The sequence below is a fragment of the Telmatherina bonti genome, assembly GCF_933228915.1.
Source record: "Telmatherina bonti genome assembly, chromosome: 1".
Lineage (NCBI taxonomy): Eukaryota > Metazoa > Chordata > Actinopteri > Atheriniformes > Telmatherinidae > Telmatherina > Telmatherina bonti.
In genome coordinates this window covers 23,829,787-23,844,900 of record NC_136619.1, presented here as the reverse complement: position 1 = coordinate 23,844,900, position 15,114 = coordinate 23,829,787, and the positions used below count along the sequence as shown (strand labels likewise).

At 39.7% G+C, this 15,114-nt stretch overlaps 1 protein-coding gene across 1 annotated transcript; it reads right to left on the bottom strand.

Annotated features, from left to right (window-relative positions):
- Positions 1-265: 265 nt before the first annotated feature.
- LOC306759252 (transcriptional repressor CTCF-like) lies at positions 266-7,831 on the bottom strand. Its single transcript, XM_079244827.1, has 13 exons — positions 7,711-7,831; positions 5,920-6,183; positions 5,651-5,827; positions 5,168-5,552; positions 4,907-5,077; positions 3,862-3,995; positions 3,641-3,761; positions 3,413-3,562; positions 3,158-3,318; positions 2,857-3,039; positions 2,628-2,778; positions 1,835-1,987; positions 266-1,702 (listed from the first exon to the last, which is right to left on the bottom strand). The coding sequence occupies exons 2-13, from the start codon at positions 6,160-6,162 to the stop codon at positions 1,452-1,454; spliced, it is 2,280 nt and encodes a 759-aa protein (XP_079100953.1). The 5' UTR covers positions 6,163-6,183; positions 7,711-7,831; the 3' UTR covers positions 266-1,451.
- Between the last annotated feature and the right edge of the window lie 7,283 nt (positions 7,832-15,114).

Below are 15,114 nucleotides of genomic sequence, written 5' to 3'. Positions count from 1 at the left end.
TTCACTTCTTGTTGGGTGTAAATTTGAAGTTTTACATGAACACAGTCAAGGCAATTTTATCCTATATGATGTTTACTCTTCTGCATAAACTTTGATTTTAACAGCAATCTTATTTTAGATTTTATTTTAATCTCATTTAACACTAAATGAAAGCTGGTATGTTTTAATCCTGAACATGTGGGCAAGTGTACAAAAAAAAACCTGATGTGTTCTTTTATATACATGAAAAAAAGATACCAAAGATCAGGCTTTCAATTTAATAAAATATATTTGCAAGCAAAATACACTGACATTTGCCAATTTTAATAAACCATGAGCCAGGAAAATCTTCTACTGTAACTGCACCAGTAACGTAGCTGAGCCAAACCAGTCTCCTTAAAATCCATGATCAATCATTTTAGCTTCAAAAATCTAAAACATATGACTATTTTTTCTTAATTGGTTGTACAGTCACATCTGTTCTCATCTGCCACACAGTTGATAAAAGGTCATTCAAACTGCTACGTAGCATTGTAAATGGTAAAAAAGAAAAACATCAATCCAAAGTGGAATGGCTACATGTGGGAACAATTTCTTTTTCTCCTCTGTGCTTATCTGTGACAATGTTTAGTACATATACATTTTTTCTACAGGTGTTACAGTAGCAGGAAAGGAGCGGGAGATAAGCCATCTATTAAGCTTTTAAAAACTAGAATCACCAAAATAAGAAAAAAAAAAAAGATTTCCTAACCACAAAGAACAAAATCTTTAAAAAGATACATCTCGTATATATATTTATATCTTAATTTGAAGTGGCTGTGATTAATGACAGTATCATTTACCTGAAAGTTGCTTCTTTATTAATACAATATTCTGTTTCAATTTGAACTTTAATTGTATTATACTTGTATTTGTAAAACCATTTGTGCAAGTAGGAAGAGTCCCTCAATAAAAAATGGTCTTAAAGCATTATCTGCATGACTGGTGAGAGGTGCAGTGCTAACAACTCTAACTTTACCCGCTGGTACAGATATACAAAAAAAAAAAAAAGCATACAAAAAAGGCCTTAGAAGAAAACAGTAGTAGATATTTTGTGGAAAATTCAGTAAAAAAGGAACAATAGCTGATATCCTTTGACTGCAGGGCATATTGTTTTCCAACTATTTTCTTACTTCGCTGAATATCAGAAATAGCAAAACTGGGGGAAATATACTGCTACAAATGACAGCCACTTCAAACTGTACTGAAATGCCTTTTTGGGTTTGGTAAATCCTAGAAGTACAAAAAAACCCCCAAAAAAACAAAAAACAAACAAACCTCAATACAGTGATTTAAAAAGTAAAATCTTAAATTATGAACAGGGGTGTCTGTTTCTGTGCCGGATGGAAGTATTTGTTATCTGAAATGCCAAGAAATAAAATAAAGATTTGATCAAGGGTCTAGGTGTTTTACAGGTGTCACCCTCATGCCCATCATCGGTCCATCATACTGAGGATCATCTCGGGGGTCAGGTCTCCATTAGGAGGGGCCTCAGACAGCTGCACTTCCTGAGCTGCTCCTTCCTGGGGCAGCTCCTCCATCTGAATCGTTGATTTCACACCGCCAACGACCACCTCCTCTGTAGCATCATTGCCGTCATCTTGGTCAGCTCCAACTTCCTTCTTCACAATGATGTCATCTACTTCTCCGGTGACCTCGTCCTCCACACGGATGATGGCGGCAGCTGAAAAGAATTTTAGGTAAAACTGATACTGATTGTAGCTACACGGCTTTCACCCATCCCGTGTGTCGGTTCTGAACATTTAGCCAAAGACTTTCTATGTGACTGTCAACCTGATCAATGAGTTAAACTTACTGTCAGGTTTATTCTTGGGGGGTCGTCCACGTTTCCTCTTGACAGGGGGCTCTATTGGGGCAGGGATAGGAACGACTGGTGCAGCTTGTTCCACTTCAATGTCATCGAGTATTTCTTCTTCTTCTTCTTCATCTGCCTCTTCCAGTTCGTCCTCTACATAAGAGAGAGACAACATGGGTTTCAGTTTGAAATGAATAGTTTTTGCTCAACTGTACACACATTTCATGGACAGCTTTGTGTCAAAGCCTTTCCTAAATAACAGAAATTATTTCAGATAGACCACAAAGACCTGTTTTTTTTTTGGCAGTTTTAAACTCAGATCAGCTGGTGGCAACTTTGCATGTTTCAGTCTCTATAAGCAGCTAGGGGGTTGTTGCTATAAGAGGACCAAGGTTGTAGTGAGCATTTTTGGTTGTGCGAAGGGGCCTATGAATATTAAGAGTGAACGACACCCGCTTTCACGACCGTCTCCAATAACACCAGATAAAGTAGCTATATTTGTCTCTAGTTGCTTTTTAAAAATGAAGTCTATGTCTGAAAACTTGCTAAATGTAGCCAAAGTAAATAAGGTTTCCAAACCTCCATGCGAGATGTCAATGTGGACATTTATTCATTCATAATCATCCTGTCCATTTAAGTGTTGTGTTCCCACCAATACTTAACTGAAGCCAATGCATACCTTTCACTATACAGGAAGCCACTTTAACACTTCCCCCTTCACCCAAAATCTCTGACTTTATTGTAATGTTACAGCATGTACACAATTCACCATGGCATCACTTATTTAAAATACCTGTGTTGTCATCATCGTCATCATCATCATCATCTCTCCTGGTCTGCATTTTCCTCTTTCGGCCACGGCGGTCTTTCTTGGGAACGGGAGTTCCATTTTCATCTCCAGGAACTTCGCCCATGCAGTTTTCAGCATGACGCAGCATGGTGTTCTGCCGAGAATACATTCAATTGTTAAACCTCAGTGACATAATGTTAAAAAATGTACAACAGATCTCAGGCTTCCCTACCCTGCGCGTGAAGGTCTTGCTACATTTGCTGCAGACGAAGGCAGTGGGAACAAAGTTGGGGTCATGGTAGCGCTTGAAGTGCATGTCCAGAAGCTGCTTTTGCCGGAAAGTTTTATCACACTGGCTGCAGGCAAACGGCTTCTCTCCTGTGTGTGTACGCTTGTGCATTATCATGTGGCGCTCCTGCAGAAACAAAGTAAAAAAATATTTCAAAGTCGTTAAACAGTAAAATACAAAAACAAAACAAACAAAAAAACAAAACAAAACAGTAGATATCAGAAATGTTCAGTGCAACACAAACCTGTCGGCAGCAGTAATCACATTGGTCACACTTGAACCGTTTCTCATTTTTGTGAGTCTTCTGATGTTGGATGAGAGCATAGCGCTCATGAAACACAGCATCACAGCAACGACATTTCTTTCCTGTCTCAATAAATGAGTGCTGCTTCCGCAAGTGAACACCTGGATGAGAACAAACATACCAAATGTTGAACAGCTTTGCTTGGGGGGGGGTTGTTACTGATAGGCAGTTTAAAACTGGCTTGGTCAGACTTACCAAGGTCACTCTTGCGTGCAATGACAGTGTCACAGTGTGGGCAGTGGAACTTGGCGACATTCTCTGTGTGTTTCTGCAGGATGTGCATCTTCATGGTGCCACTCTGTGTGAAACGGGCATGGCATATATAGCACTCATAAGGCTTCTCACCTGCAACATAAAGGAAGGCATTTTATGAGAAGGATTCTCTCCTTAAAATGAAGATAAGCAAGAGTCTGAGCATTTTACCTGAATGTGTTCTCATGTGTCTTTTCAGTTTGTATGTGTCTCTGCTGGCGTAGCTGCACAGGCTGCACTGGAAAGGTCTCTCCCCTGTGTGAGAGCGGATGTGCCTTTTCAACTTGCTCACCTGGCAAGAGAAATACTTCAAAATAAGAACTTTTTCCACAGTATATTAATTAGGATTACACATGAAATTAGTGGAACAGCAAAAGTGAGTACTAACTTACCTCCACACTGGAATAATCACACATGGAACATTTGAATGGTTTCTCATGTGTGTGTTTGTAGCGACGATGACGGACCAACTCGCCACTGGTCACAAAAGCCATGTCACAATCTGTGCATTTGTGTGGACGAGTGCCTTAAAAAAAAAAAGTCATTAAAAAAAAAAAAGCAGACTATAACATGTGGTATTATCACAGATTTTCAAAAAGGCATATTTGAATGAGGCAAATAACCGCATAATAATTTTGATCAAATACAATAAACACAAGGCATTAGGGTTGGGTGATGTGTAACAAAATAATTTATTATTTTAAGATTTTCTGTATTGATGGATCTTGGTCATGATATCATTTGTTAATGATGTCACTTAAATCAAAAGTATAGTGATAATGACCACAAGAACACCATGTGGAAATATGAAACTGCTGTAGTGATCCATTTGCTTAGTTTTAAATGTTATCCAAAATAGGCTAGTAGCCACAAATAGATGAAGTTTGCAATGAAAGAACAGACTCGTACACAAAGTTTGCCCATTGTATCTGTATGTAATCTTCTTTACTGTATCAAAACAACTTCCATATAGCTGATGTTTTGGGACGTTTTCAGTTTATGAATGAAACAATTTGGAAAGATGAATTCAGTTTCAGTCCTGCTTTCAGGATTTCGTTCAACTACACTAATTCTTGCCTACATTTCTGCTCCAATTCCCTCCCCATTCAGCATTAAGGTGTTATTGCTCACGTGCATTAGCAACAACTAATTGACTGGAATGTACCGAGAAATACACAGCTGCCTCTCTAGATGTCATAAAATGTTGCACCCTAATTATATAGTTCATCACAAATTTGATGGAAACAAACTTTTTAAAATTTTATAAAAATCCCCCAGACCTATAAAGAATAAATCGAAAATGTAACTCGCCTAACAGTCAAGCTATGACAGGATACTTGGATTCTTCAGATTATCAGTTTCATCCAATAAAAACAAATTTATTAAAAAGGTACTCAACTGTTTTCATAGTCAGCATTCCTGACTATTCTGATTTACCTGTGTGTGTATTGAGGTGATTTCGCAGCAGTGTGACTGTTCTGAAGGCTCTTCCGCACAAATGACATTTATGTGGTCTCTCATCTGTATGGCTCTTCATGTGTCGGTCCAGATTAGAGCGTCTTGGACAAGTGTAGCTGCAGAGCTCACACTGGAAAGTTTTCTTCACACCTTGACACAAATAAGACCCATTCGGCTCAAATTAAAGCGCTGTATATTAAAGGCATTACAAATTAATAAAGTTAAAGATTTGAATCCAACCTTTTTTCTTTATCTTTGTGGGCTTTGGAGGCTTCATGTTGCCAACAACCTTCTCTGCATTCACCTCCGACAGCAGTCCCTCCTGCTGCTCTTCCTCAAAGTCATACACAGAAACATCCATGTCACGATCACCCTCTGCATAGCGCAGACGGCTTTTCTTTCCCTTCTTCGCTTTACGGACTGCAGTAATGGGCTGGTAGTCTGGATCCTTGGACCATTCTGGATCATCTTGCTGGGGTACAGAAGATTCCACTTCTCCTGTCTCTTCCTCCTCCTCTTCTTCCTCTTCCTCTTCACATCTAGTCCCTTGAAGCTCTTCATGAGCAGCCTGGAGCTCTTCCTGCTCTACAGTCTCCACTTCCCCATTGGCACCCACTTTTACAACCTAAGAAACACATAAAAAGTTTCACTATTGTAGTGCTTCAACAAGAAAAGCGGAAGATTTTTACTTAAAGTACAGAGAAACACAATGTAATGTCTTACCTGGAAGCCCTCAGGCAAAGGAAGGGTGTGACAGATAACTGGTTCTGCATCCTTGTTGGCTGCTGACCCCTCGACATAAGAGGCCTGGAGCCCCACTACAGTTGCTGTTGGCACCTGAACCAGCTGAAGTTGACCAAGACCTAATGCTGCACCTGCCTGCTCCTCCATATTTACCACCTACAAAGAGCAAAGCAACCTTACAATCATATCAAATGACAAAACATTTCCAATTACTGAAAAGACATAATCATCTTTAGGTTTTCACAAACCTGGAGTGTGATGATCTGACCCTCATCTCCACCAGTTACAGTAACCGTCCCGCCTCCCTCCAACACTTCTGTCTTCATTTGCAGCAAAGTTGGATCAAGGGCATCCATCACCATCATCTCCATATTACCAGCCACTTCACCTTGTGCCCCCTGTATCAAAGCCTCACCACCGTCTGGCAGGACCTTTCCATCTGAGGACAGAGCAGCTTGAGCAGTCTCCATGGAAACAACTTTGCCCTCCATGGCAATGGGCTAACCGATACTCTAAACAGAATAAAGGTGGAATTGTAAGAAATGCTTCATGGATGATAATCAGTTTTGCAAATAATCCAGAAAACATGTTTATAAAATCTTATAAAAACTTTCAAGTATAAAACATTAAGATTAATACACACCAGCCAAACGTTATGACTTCCTATCTTATAATTAAAACTGACTTTAAATAAATTCATGCATGTTTAGATAATATGATAAAAAAACAAACTGAAAAAAAAAAAACCCAAACATCCATCCACACACCAACAACATATTGTGCCTCAGTAATAGTTTGTCTTGTGGGCAGGTTTTCCCAGTTACAAATAATGAATTCGCTATATACACACACACATTTTATATATATATATATATATATATACATAAATACACATATATATATATATATATATATATATATACACACACATACATGCACATATATATATATATATATACATAAATACACATATATACGTGTATATACACACACACACACACACACACACACACACACACACACACACACAGAGAGAGAGAGAGAGAGAGAGAAATAGATAAGGTTTTTGTCACATTGATGACTTTCTAGATTTATCATTTAATATACTGACGTTGTTTCTCACTGTTCATAAACTGTCAACCTACAAGTCAAGCAAGATGGATTAATAAGTCCATATCCAAGTAGTTTAGTAATGTGGATGTTTTTGCTAGTTGCAATGATAGAAACCCAGGTAACACTGACTTATTAATTACATGTGAACCTATAAACTGGGTCACTGTGTCTCCACGCAGCAAGCATGAACTTGGCGCAATAAAGCCGTGTTGAATATAATGGAGGACAAACTGACTTCTAGTTTGACTGTGCAACCTCTGACAAAGCCTGGAATAAGAGTCAAATATTTTTAAAGTACATAGACTAAGCTTAAAACGTTTAATAAACGTATAAACCATGTTAATATCAATTGTCAGACTGTAGTAACCAGGAGGCAGACGTTTTAAAAGAGTTCACGTCTTCCTATGTTGAAGAGACATTGATGGGTTAGCCTGTTTGCCAATCAGTCGATCACTGTGCTTCACTGGTTTGTCCATTTAAAGCATCCGTCTTATGTCTTGTCTGTCACTGGACAGGACGGTATTCTAACAATGATGCCCTGGAAATCAAAACAAGAACAAGAAAAAGTACTTTTAACATGTCTCATGTTAGTTAAGTCGCGAAGCGCGAGTACGTCTGAAAACAGGAAACAAAGGACATGATAAGATGGACGTCAGGCCTGTACAAACTTAAAACAAAAATATCGATTATTATACCCAACCCAGCGAAAACACAACATCGTATGGCCCTAAATCACAAAAATGCTCTACTGAGACCAGGGCTTACACTTTATAGATTAATTTAGTGTATTTTGGATAACGATAGAGGGAGACAAACACCCCCCGCCAGCCGCCTGGTCGGTAAGCCCTACCGTGACACCTAGAGGCCGTCGACGGCTCCTACAAAAACCTCCCCTCTTTTGGCAGCTAAGTAATGGTCTTGCTTACTCCGTGTCGCTTCTTTTCTCTATTATATGGCTTTGGAAGCTTAGCGCCTTCAGTTGCTCCAATCAGTCCTGCAAAGGACGGTCGTATAAGCCCTGCACCGAGCTAATAATTTCCTCCCGCTTTGGAGGAGTAGGCCTAACACAAAATGGCGGCCCATTTGAGCTAACGCGGCTGCGCACACACAGCACACAGGGCAGAAAAGGGGCGTGGTCAACCGGTTGCTGTAGGTGATGGGCGCCAGATTTGAATTCTCGCGCGGGCGTTGCAAATAGCAACAGAATGGCGAATAACAGAACAGACTATCGATATGATTTCTTCAAATCAATGCAGATACCCCCCGTAAAACTTTTAACAATCAATAAATAGTCAGAGATAACAAAAATATAATATATGGTGGTGGTGGTTTGGGGCGGGGAGCGCTGCAAGCCATAAAGTCTGCCACAAGAGGGCAGTGCTTTGACTGGTCCTCAATGGCACACATAGAAGTCGTGATATTAACCACCCTCATATTGTAAATGGAAGATGATCTAAAAATGATTAATGTGATCACATCAAACCAGTGGAAGAAAAAAGCTAGGTTCGGTTTCTATCAGCTTAAATAACTAAATTCAGTATTACAGCATTTCTTCAAGCTGATGATTAAACATTGTTTTATGTTGCACTTCAGCAAACTGAGGATTAAAGATAACATTGAAACCAAAACTGCACACTGGTGACATTCAGTAAAGCTTTGAGTCGTGATCATTCATTACTAGATATAAATGACATGCCGTTTTTAAGATACGTACCAAAAATGAAGGTACTCAACATTGTGTAATAGACCTAGTGTCTACATGTGACTTATAGACATAGACTGTGCTTATAGACATAGACAATCTGACTTATTAAGTAAGCTAATATGTTTCAGGAAAAAATTTTTAAAGCACCATTATATTCTTGAATTTGACTGATAGAAAAGGTTTTTTTTCTTTTTTTGTCTGGATTAAATCAGATTTAGCATATGTTTTAAAAAGACACAGTCAGCTTTAAAAGTGTCACAGTCAGAGCAACATTTTGTTGCTAAGTTGAGGAAGATTATTAACCATTTACTTATTAACCATTTACTTCCTTGAAGATGCTGTTTCATTGTTTGGTGTGCTCTTTACAACTTTGGGTTCTTTTAGTGCAGTTTATTCCGTTTGTAAACACAGACAATATCTAATTAACACTAAATACACCTTTAAGTTTCAGAAAACATAATCACCTGACCCTAAAACTTGCCTCTATAAAAGCAGCAGGCTCTTGATACCAATGCACCTTAACACTGAAAATCCTAATTTGTTTGATGATCAAATATTCATCCAGGCAATACAGTTACCATGAAATTAACAACATATATTCTCAAGGGAGCCAGTCTTATAATCAAAATAAGCAAAAGCTGGTGCTTGTGGGTGTGTGTCATATGTGTTATGGCTTCTGAACAAGTCATACATCTCATTATAAAGCATCAGAACAATCTACGTAGGACCACTTAGGAGTTTCCTTGGGTGAGAAATGTTTTTAAATTAATGAGAATAGACTGTAGTGTATTTGTGCACATTTTTTAGGGATATAAGAAAATGCCAGGCCAGCATGTCAATTACAGCATCTTTTCCGCATATGAAATAAATTATTAATTTGTTACATAAGTAGTAGAACATTTTGTCCATTCAGGTATTTCCTGCAGAGTGTGTTAGTTGATCTGCACTTGATGTAGGCTAAGATGTATGGATGAAGTGTGGCCTCTGGATACCTGTCTGCGTGGCTTTTCTTATTTTATCACCATCTTTTTTGCTCTGGTTTTTCTCTTGGAGTGGGATGGGGAGGGGAGGTTCTGTTGTCAGATATGTCAGTCTAGTCAGCTTGGCCCCTCCCACTTCTGTTGAGGCATTACATACTGCTGGTGCTCGTGCTCTTAGCAACGGTGCCTCAGCAACAGAGCCACGGCAACAGAGCTCCACGGCAACAGCGTGCCGTGTCTCCCCAATGGAGCTGCCATTGGGCGGACCAGCTCTCAGGCATTACACCCAGAGCAGACCAAGACCTCACCGACAAAAACTGAACTATCGTCCCAACAGACTGCAGGTACTGTGCAGGAAGATGAGAGAGGTTTGGTTAAAAAATGGAGTGTGAGGGAGAGGTGGTGTGTGTGAGGAGAGAAAATGGATGGGAGGGAGAGAAGAGAGATGTAATAGGGTACAGAGGGGAGAGGCAGGGGGAAGGGATGGATGGAAGGGGAGTGCTGTAAAAGATGCCTGGTTCCTGCTTGAAGGAGGTATTCCTTTTGTACAGGTCTATCTTTTTGAAGAAGAATGCACTCCGTTTTCTGTCTGAGTGAGCATGGTGACTTTAAATGCAAGCGGGTGGTAGTTTGGTCTGAATGCCTTTTCTTTTCTTTTTTTTTTTTTTGGCTCCCTCTGGAAAGCGGCGAAACAGCTAATGTTTTATTCTTTCATATGTCTCAGAATGTAGAGTGTGTGGTTTTCCAGTGAGATGATCACGACGTTGTCACACAGCTGTTCGGTTAAAGACATGCAGTCACTCCCTTGGAGACAAAATTCAAGCAATTCCCACAACAAGATATCATATAACAGTGACTTCAACTAAATCTGTGTCAACCTCTTAACTGTCATTGTGACTTGGAGGCGCAGATCTTGATATGATCAATGTAATGCAACTCTATATTGCTGCAATTTTGATATTAAATTACGATCATTGGTAAAATGAGTTGTCATGCTCTTCTGCATGTAAAATGCAGTGACCTCCCCTCACACATACACAACACACACACCTTTTATACGTTACTGAGCAACTGACTCTCGTGAGGGGCTGGGTTTGTAGCATAAATGGATGAGAGAATCAAACCAAAAAACACCTATAGAGGCAGGAGGCACATTACTGCCAGTGTGTGGGTTTTTAGAGGGGATTGTTACATAAAGTTACATATGATGCAAGTTTTTTTTGTCATTGTTTTCTATGTATGTGTGTGGTAATTAGGACACAATAATTGAGAGTGAAAATGAAGTCCTTGAGCTCATGGGGAGAGTGGATGAAGGAGTTGAGGAGTTCTTTACAAAGAGGGTACTCCCTACTGATACACAGTGAGTATCACAGCTGACAAAGAGCACTCATCATACTTAATAGATTTAGACTCAAGAAGAGGAACGAGATTTGACATATATGATTCCCTGTATAGGAACAAGCAAGATGAGGAATCTATTACGGTACACGAGGTGGCTCCTGCTAGCTCCACTCCTTGTCCACCACCGACAAAAACACTCAGGAGGAAGCTTGGAGATTTCTTTACACTCAAAAAGAGGAGAGGTTTGAAATCAGAGATGAGTCAGGAGGGGCGTCCCAAAAAGGCCTCCATCGCTGATCTCATTCGTCCTCTCAGGGAGGCCGCCAGGTCTGAGAAAGATAAGGACAAGGACCGAGGGAAGGATCATGACAAGGAAAATGAAAAAGAGAAAGGAAAAGAGCATCTCAGTTCTGTTACAGGAGAGTCAGCTGCTCAGGAGACACCTGTTACTGGTGAAGCACCTCTGAGGGGTGAGGTGGTGCCTCCCCGTCGAGCTCTAAGAGAGGGGAAATCTCAGTCTCTTATTCTACTGTCTGGATCAGCAGCAGCAGGGACTACCAATGTTAGAAACACTGCAAAAGTGAGTGTCACTACAGTTCAAATATTGTATTCCTTTATATTAGTAAATACATCCTACAAAAAAGTATTAATTCTGTTCTGTGATTTCAGAAACCATTTGAAGGCCAACATAGTTTTGAGCAGAAACTCCATCTCATGCTTCAGCGCATTGGAGTTTCTAAATCTCAACCAGAGACACAGGTGTGTGAATGTGTGTGTGTGTCTCAGTCCTGTATTGTGAAAGTAATAAAAAAGTGTATAAAAGTGTTTCTGTGTCTTGTAGAATCAAGAGGGAGAGATGAAAAAGGCAGAGTCTGAAGGTATGTTCCCTGATCTATGTAATGTGTAATATAATTAAACTACCCTCTGCTCCAGCTTAGTGCTCATAAAGCTGGATTAATCTTTGAAGTTTAAGGATTTGTACAACAAAGAAAGACTTGTTGATGTGGATCACCATTAAAAAGATTAAATGTCTCAGTCACTGAGCTGATAAGACCAGTGGGCGAATTTGGCTGTTTATATTTATAAAAGTCTCACAGTTAGGGCTCAATTCCTGTGTTAAAATAGGATGTAATCTTTATGCTTCAGGTACCATCATTGACAGTAAGCCTGAGCCACCTCCTACTTTCTCAAAACCTCGAACAATGTCTGCGTCATCAGGTAAAACACACTTCGGTTTTTTTTTCCATTCCCACATATATAACCTACAATCTGTTAAAACACCAGCACATTTATTTTTTTAACATTTCTTTTAGACACACGGCATCAAATTCGAGCAAGTGTGTCCGCACACGAGGCAGATGGGAAGCCTGCTTTGCTTCCAAAGCCAGTAATCAAACCAGGTCCACCGCCTACAACCTCTGGCCGCAACACACCTGAGAACGAGCTAGCCCAGATACAAGAAGCAGAAACAAACACGCCTACTAAAGCCAGTACAGACGCAGCTCCACCAGCACCTGCTGTTCCTTCTACTCCTTCTGCTCCTACACCAGCTTCTACAACCACTACTTCTGTATCGACAATCTCAAACTCAGCCCCAAAGTCAGCAAGTGTTACAGTTTCTCCTGCAAGTACTGTAACTCCTTCGGACACAGATATATGCACTGACTCAGTTAACTCTACTGCAGCAGCTACAATACCCTTATGCAGTACAGGGCCTGATAGCAAAGCCTCTATCCCTGATACCAGTGCTCCTACCACTGAACCTTCCACTTCTACCATTCCAACACTTACAAGCACCAGTACATCAACAGTGACCACTGACACTGGCACAATTCCTTCCACCTCCTCAGAATCCATCACCCCAAGCCTCTCTGTCACCTCTGCCACAGACACAGTAACTACAACTTCCATTACCACCCCAAAAACTGTTTCAGCTCCCAGCAACCAAAGCTCAGTTTCTACAACATCAACAGATCTGTCAACCAAGTCAGCTTTGGCAGAGCCAAATGGAGCTCTCTCAGTTGATGCTACTGCAGCTGCTGGAGATGGTGCAGATATTTCTGTCACCACTGCAGCTTCATCACCCTCAACCAGCACATCACACATGCCATCAGGCTTGTCTACTACCATTGGTTTAGTTTCTGAAGCAGGTGACAAATCCACTTCAGTTTCTTCCAGTTGCTCTGTAACATTAGTTTCTTCGGTCCCTAAAACTACATGTCCTCCTTTTCATTCTAGTGACACAATTACAGCTGCAGTTTCACATGACGTTCCCATTACTACACCCTCCACCACCTCCTCTGTTGCCCCTCCTCCCACCACCGTTACCCCTTCCGTCCCAGATGAAACCATCACCCCAACACCCAGTGACTCCATTAATTCTGTTGCTGCACCCACTGCTAGTCACTCAGCCATCCTTGGCCCAGATGACACCTCCAGTCCCTGCACTTCTTCCAGTGAAACAAACCCAACAGACACCACTTCTACTGCCACATGTTTAAATAGAGCAGATACCACCTCCACAAATAGTTCAGCATACACAACTAGTTCAGACCTACCACTCTCTAGCAACGTCAGCATCATCCTCACACCACCTGTCTCTAGCCTGCCCCATAATGATGATTCAAGTGCCCCTTCTCAACATTTGACAAGTTCAGCACCCTCTGATGATAGTCCAGTGAAAGATAACGACATCTCAATGGTGGAAAAAACAGAAAACCCCCCTGAGAAAGGCATAGGTAAGTTTTAGGCTCTGTAAATATGCAAAATAAGCTTCCAGTGTAATATGTTAGTAGTTATTTGTATTTTTGTCTCCCACCAGTAGACAAGGAGCTCAAGATGGTTCAAAACAGCAAGTCAGAGGAGTTTGATGAGAAGAAGAAAGCTGATGATACTGGAGAGAAGAGCAAAAGTGACAATGACAAACCGATGCTTGATAACAGAGATGTGACAAATGAAGAAGAGCAAGTTGAAAGTGTGAAAGCTGAAGAAGACTCTCAGGCTGAACCTGCATCTGGTAAAGCGAGTGATGGGAACAGATATAAGGCAGTCACAAAGGCTCAGAAGCAAGAAGAATCTATGTCAGTGAGTGATAAGTGATTGAGATCTGAATATGTTGCTGAATATGGGACCAACTACTGTGACGAGCAGAGGAGAACACAGTAATGGGAATGGACAGGGGTGGGGGAGGGGTGGGGTGATCCATGGCACTTCCTATAAGGACCACCACATTACAGCAGCACACCACAAAGAGTGGGCCACAGGACCAAAGAACTGAGATCCCCTGGGTGTGATGTAATCAACAAATCCAGCAGTGTCTTTGTCTTTCTTTTTTTTTTAAACTTATGTTTGAGATTTTTGCATTGCACGTATGATTATGTACCATATGAAAAGTACTGTGGTAAAAAAAAAACAAAAAAAACATGTTTACAATATATGAATAAGATACATAGTTATGACTATTAAATGGATTATTCAATTGAATGACTCATTCCCTCAGCCTTTTTAAGTGTGAATGTTTTTATTTATTTAATAATTTATTAATTAATTTATTTATTTATTCATTATAAAGAATGTGTACAAGAAACAAGGAACACATCCTGGGGAAGGTGATGAGATGTTAATGAAAGCCCTGAAAACTTTAAAACTGCATTTGAACAGAATTTATTTTCAGGGTTTAAACTGTAAGAACATGTTAATTAAAATAATTTAAGTTAATTAAATTAATTAAGTTAAATAATCTATTTAATTAATTAATACGTTAATTATAATGAATTAAGTCCCTAATTAATGTGTTTATATAAGCATTCTTCATTTAGCTGTGCCTCAGTAGAGTGAAAACAAGAAACAATTGAACAAGTGTGTTATCACTGATACAACGCTTCCAGATTCAATAATAAAAACATGGTTGTTAAAAATCACTTATCAAACACAGTTATGGCAGCATTCCAGCCATAAAAATAAGATATGATTTCTGTATTTCATTAATTTAAGATTAAGTTATTTCACACTATACTAATGAGATATCTAGATACAAAAAGAAATATATTTATTTACTCATGCTGCTCAAGAACAACACCCAGATCTGATCTGAAAGCATAAAACAGTTTTCTAAACATGGCAGAGTATTGTTCACTTAACCTTGACTTTGAGTACAGAAAAGAAAGAAAAATAAACATGACTCAAATTCAGTTGTTGTGTAATCCAAATCAAAGAGTCTCTATTATCTGACTGGCATAGGGTTGGAATATATTTTGTTGCCTTCATTCAGTTATCTACAGACTTCAATAAAATAAAAAAAAAAA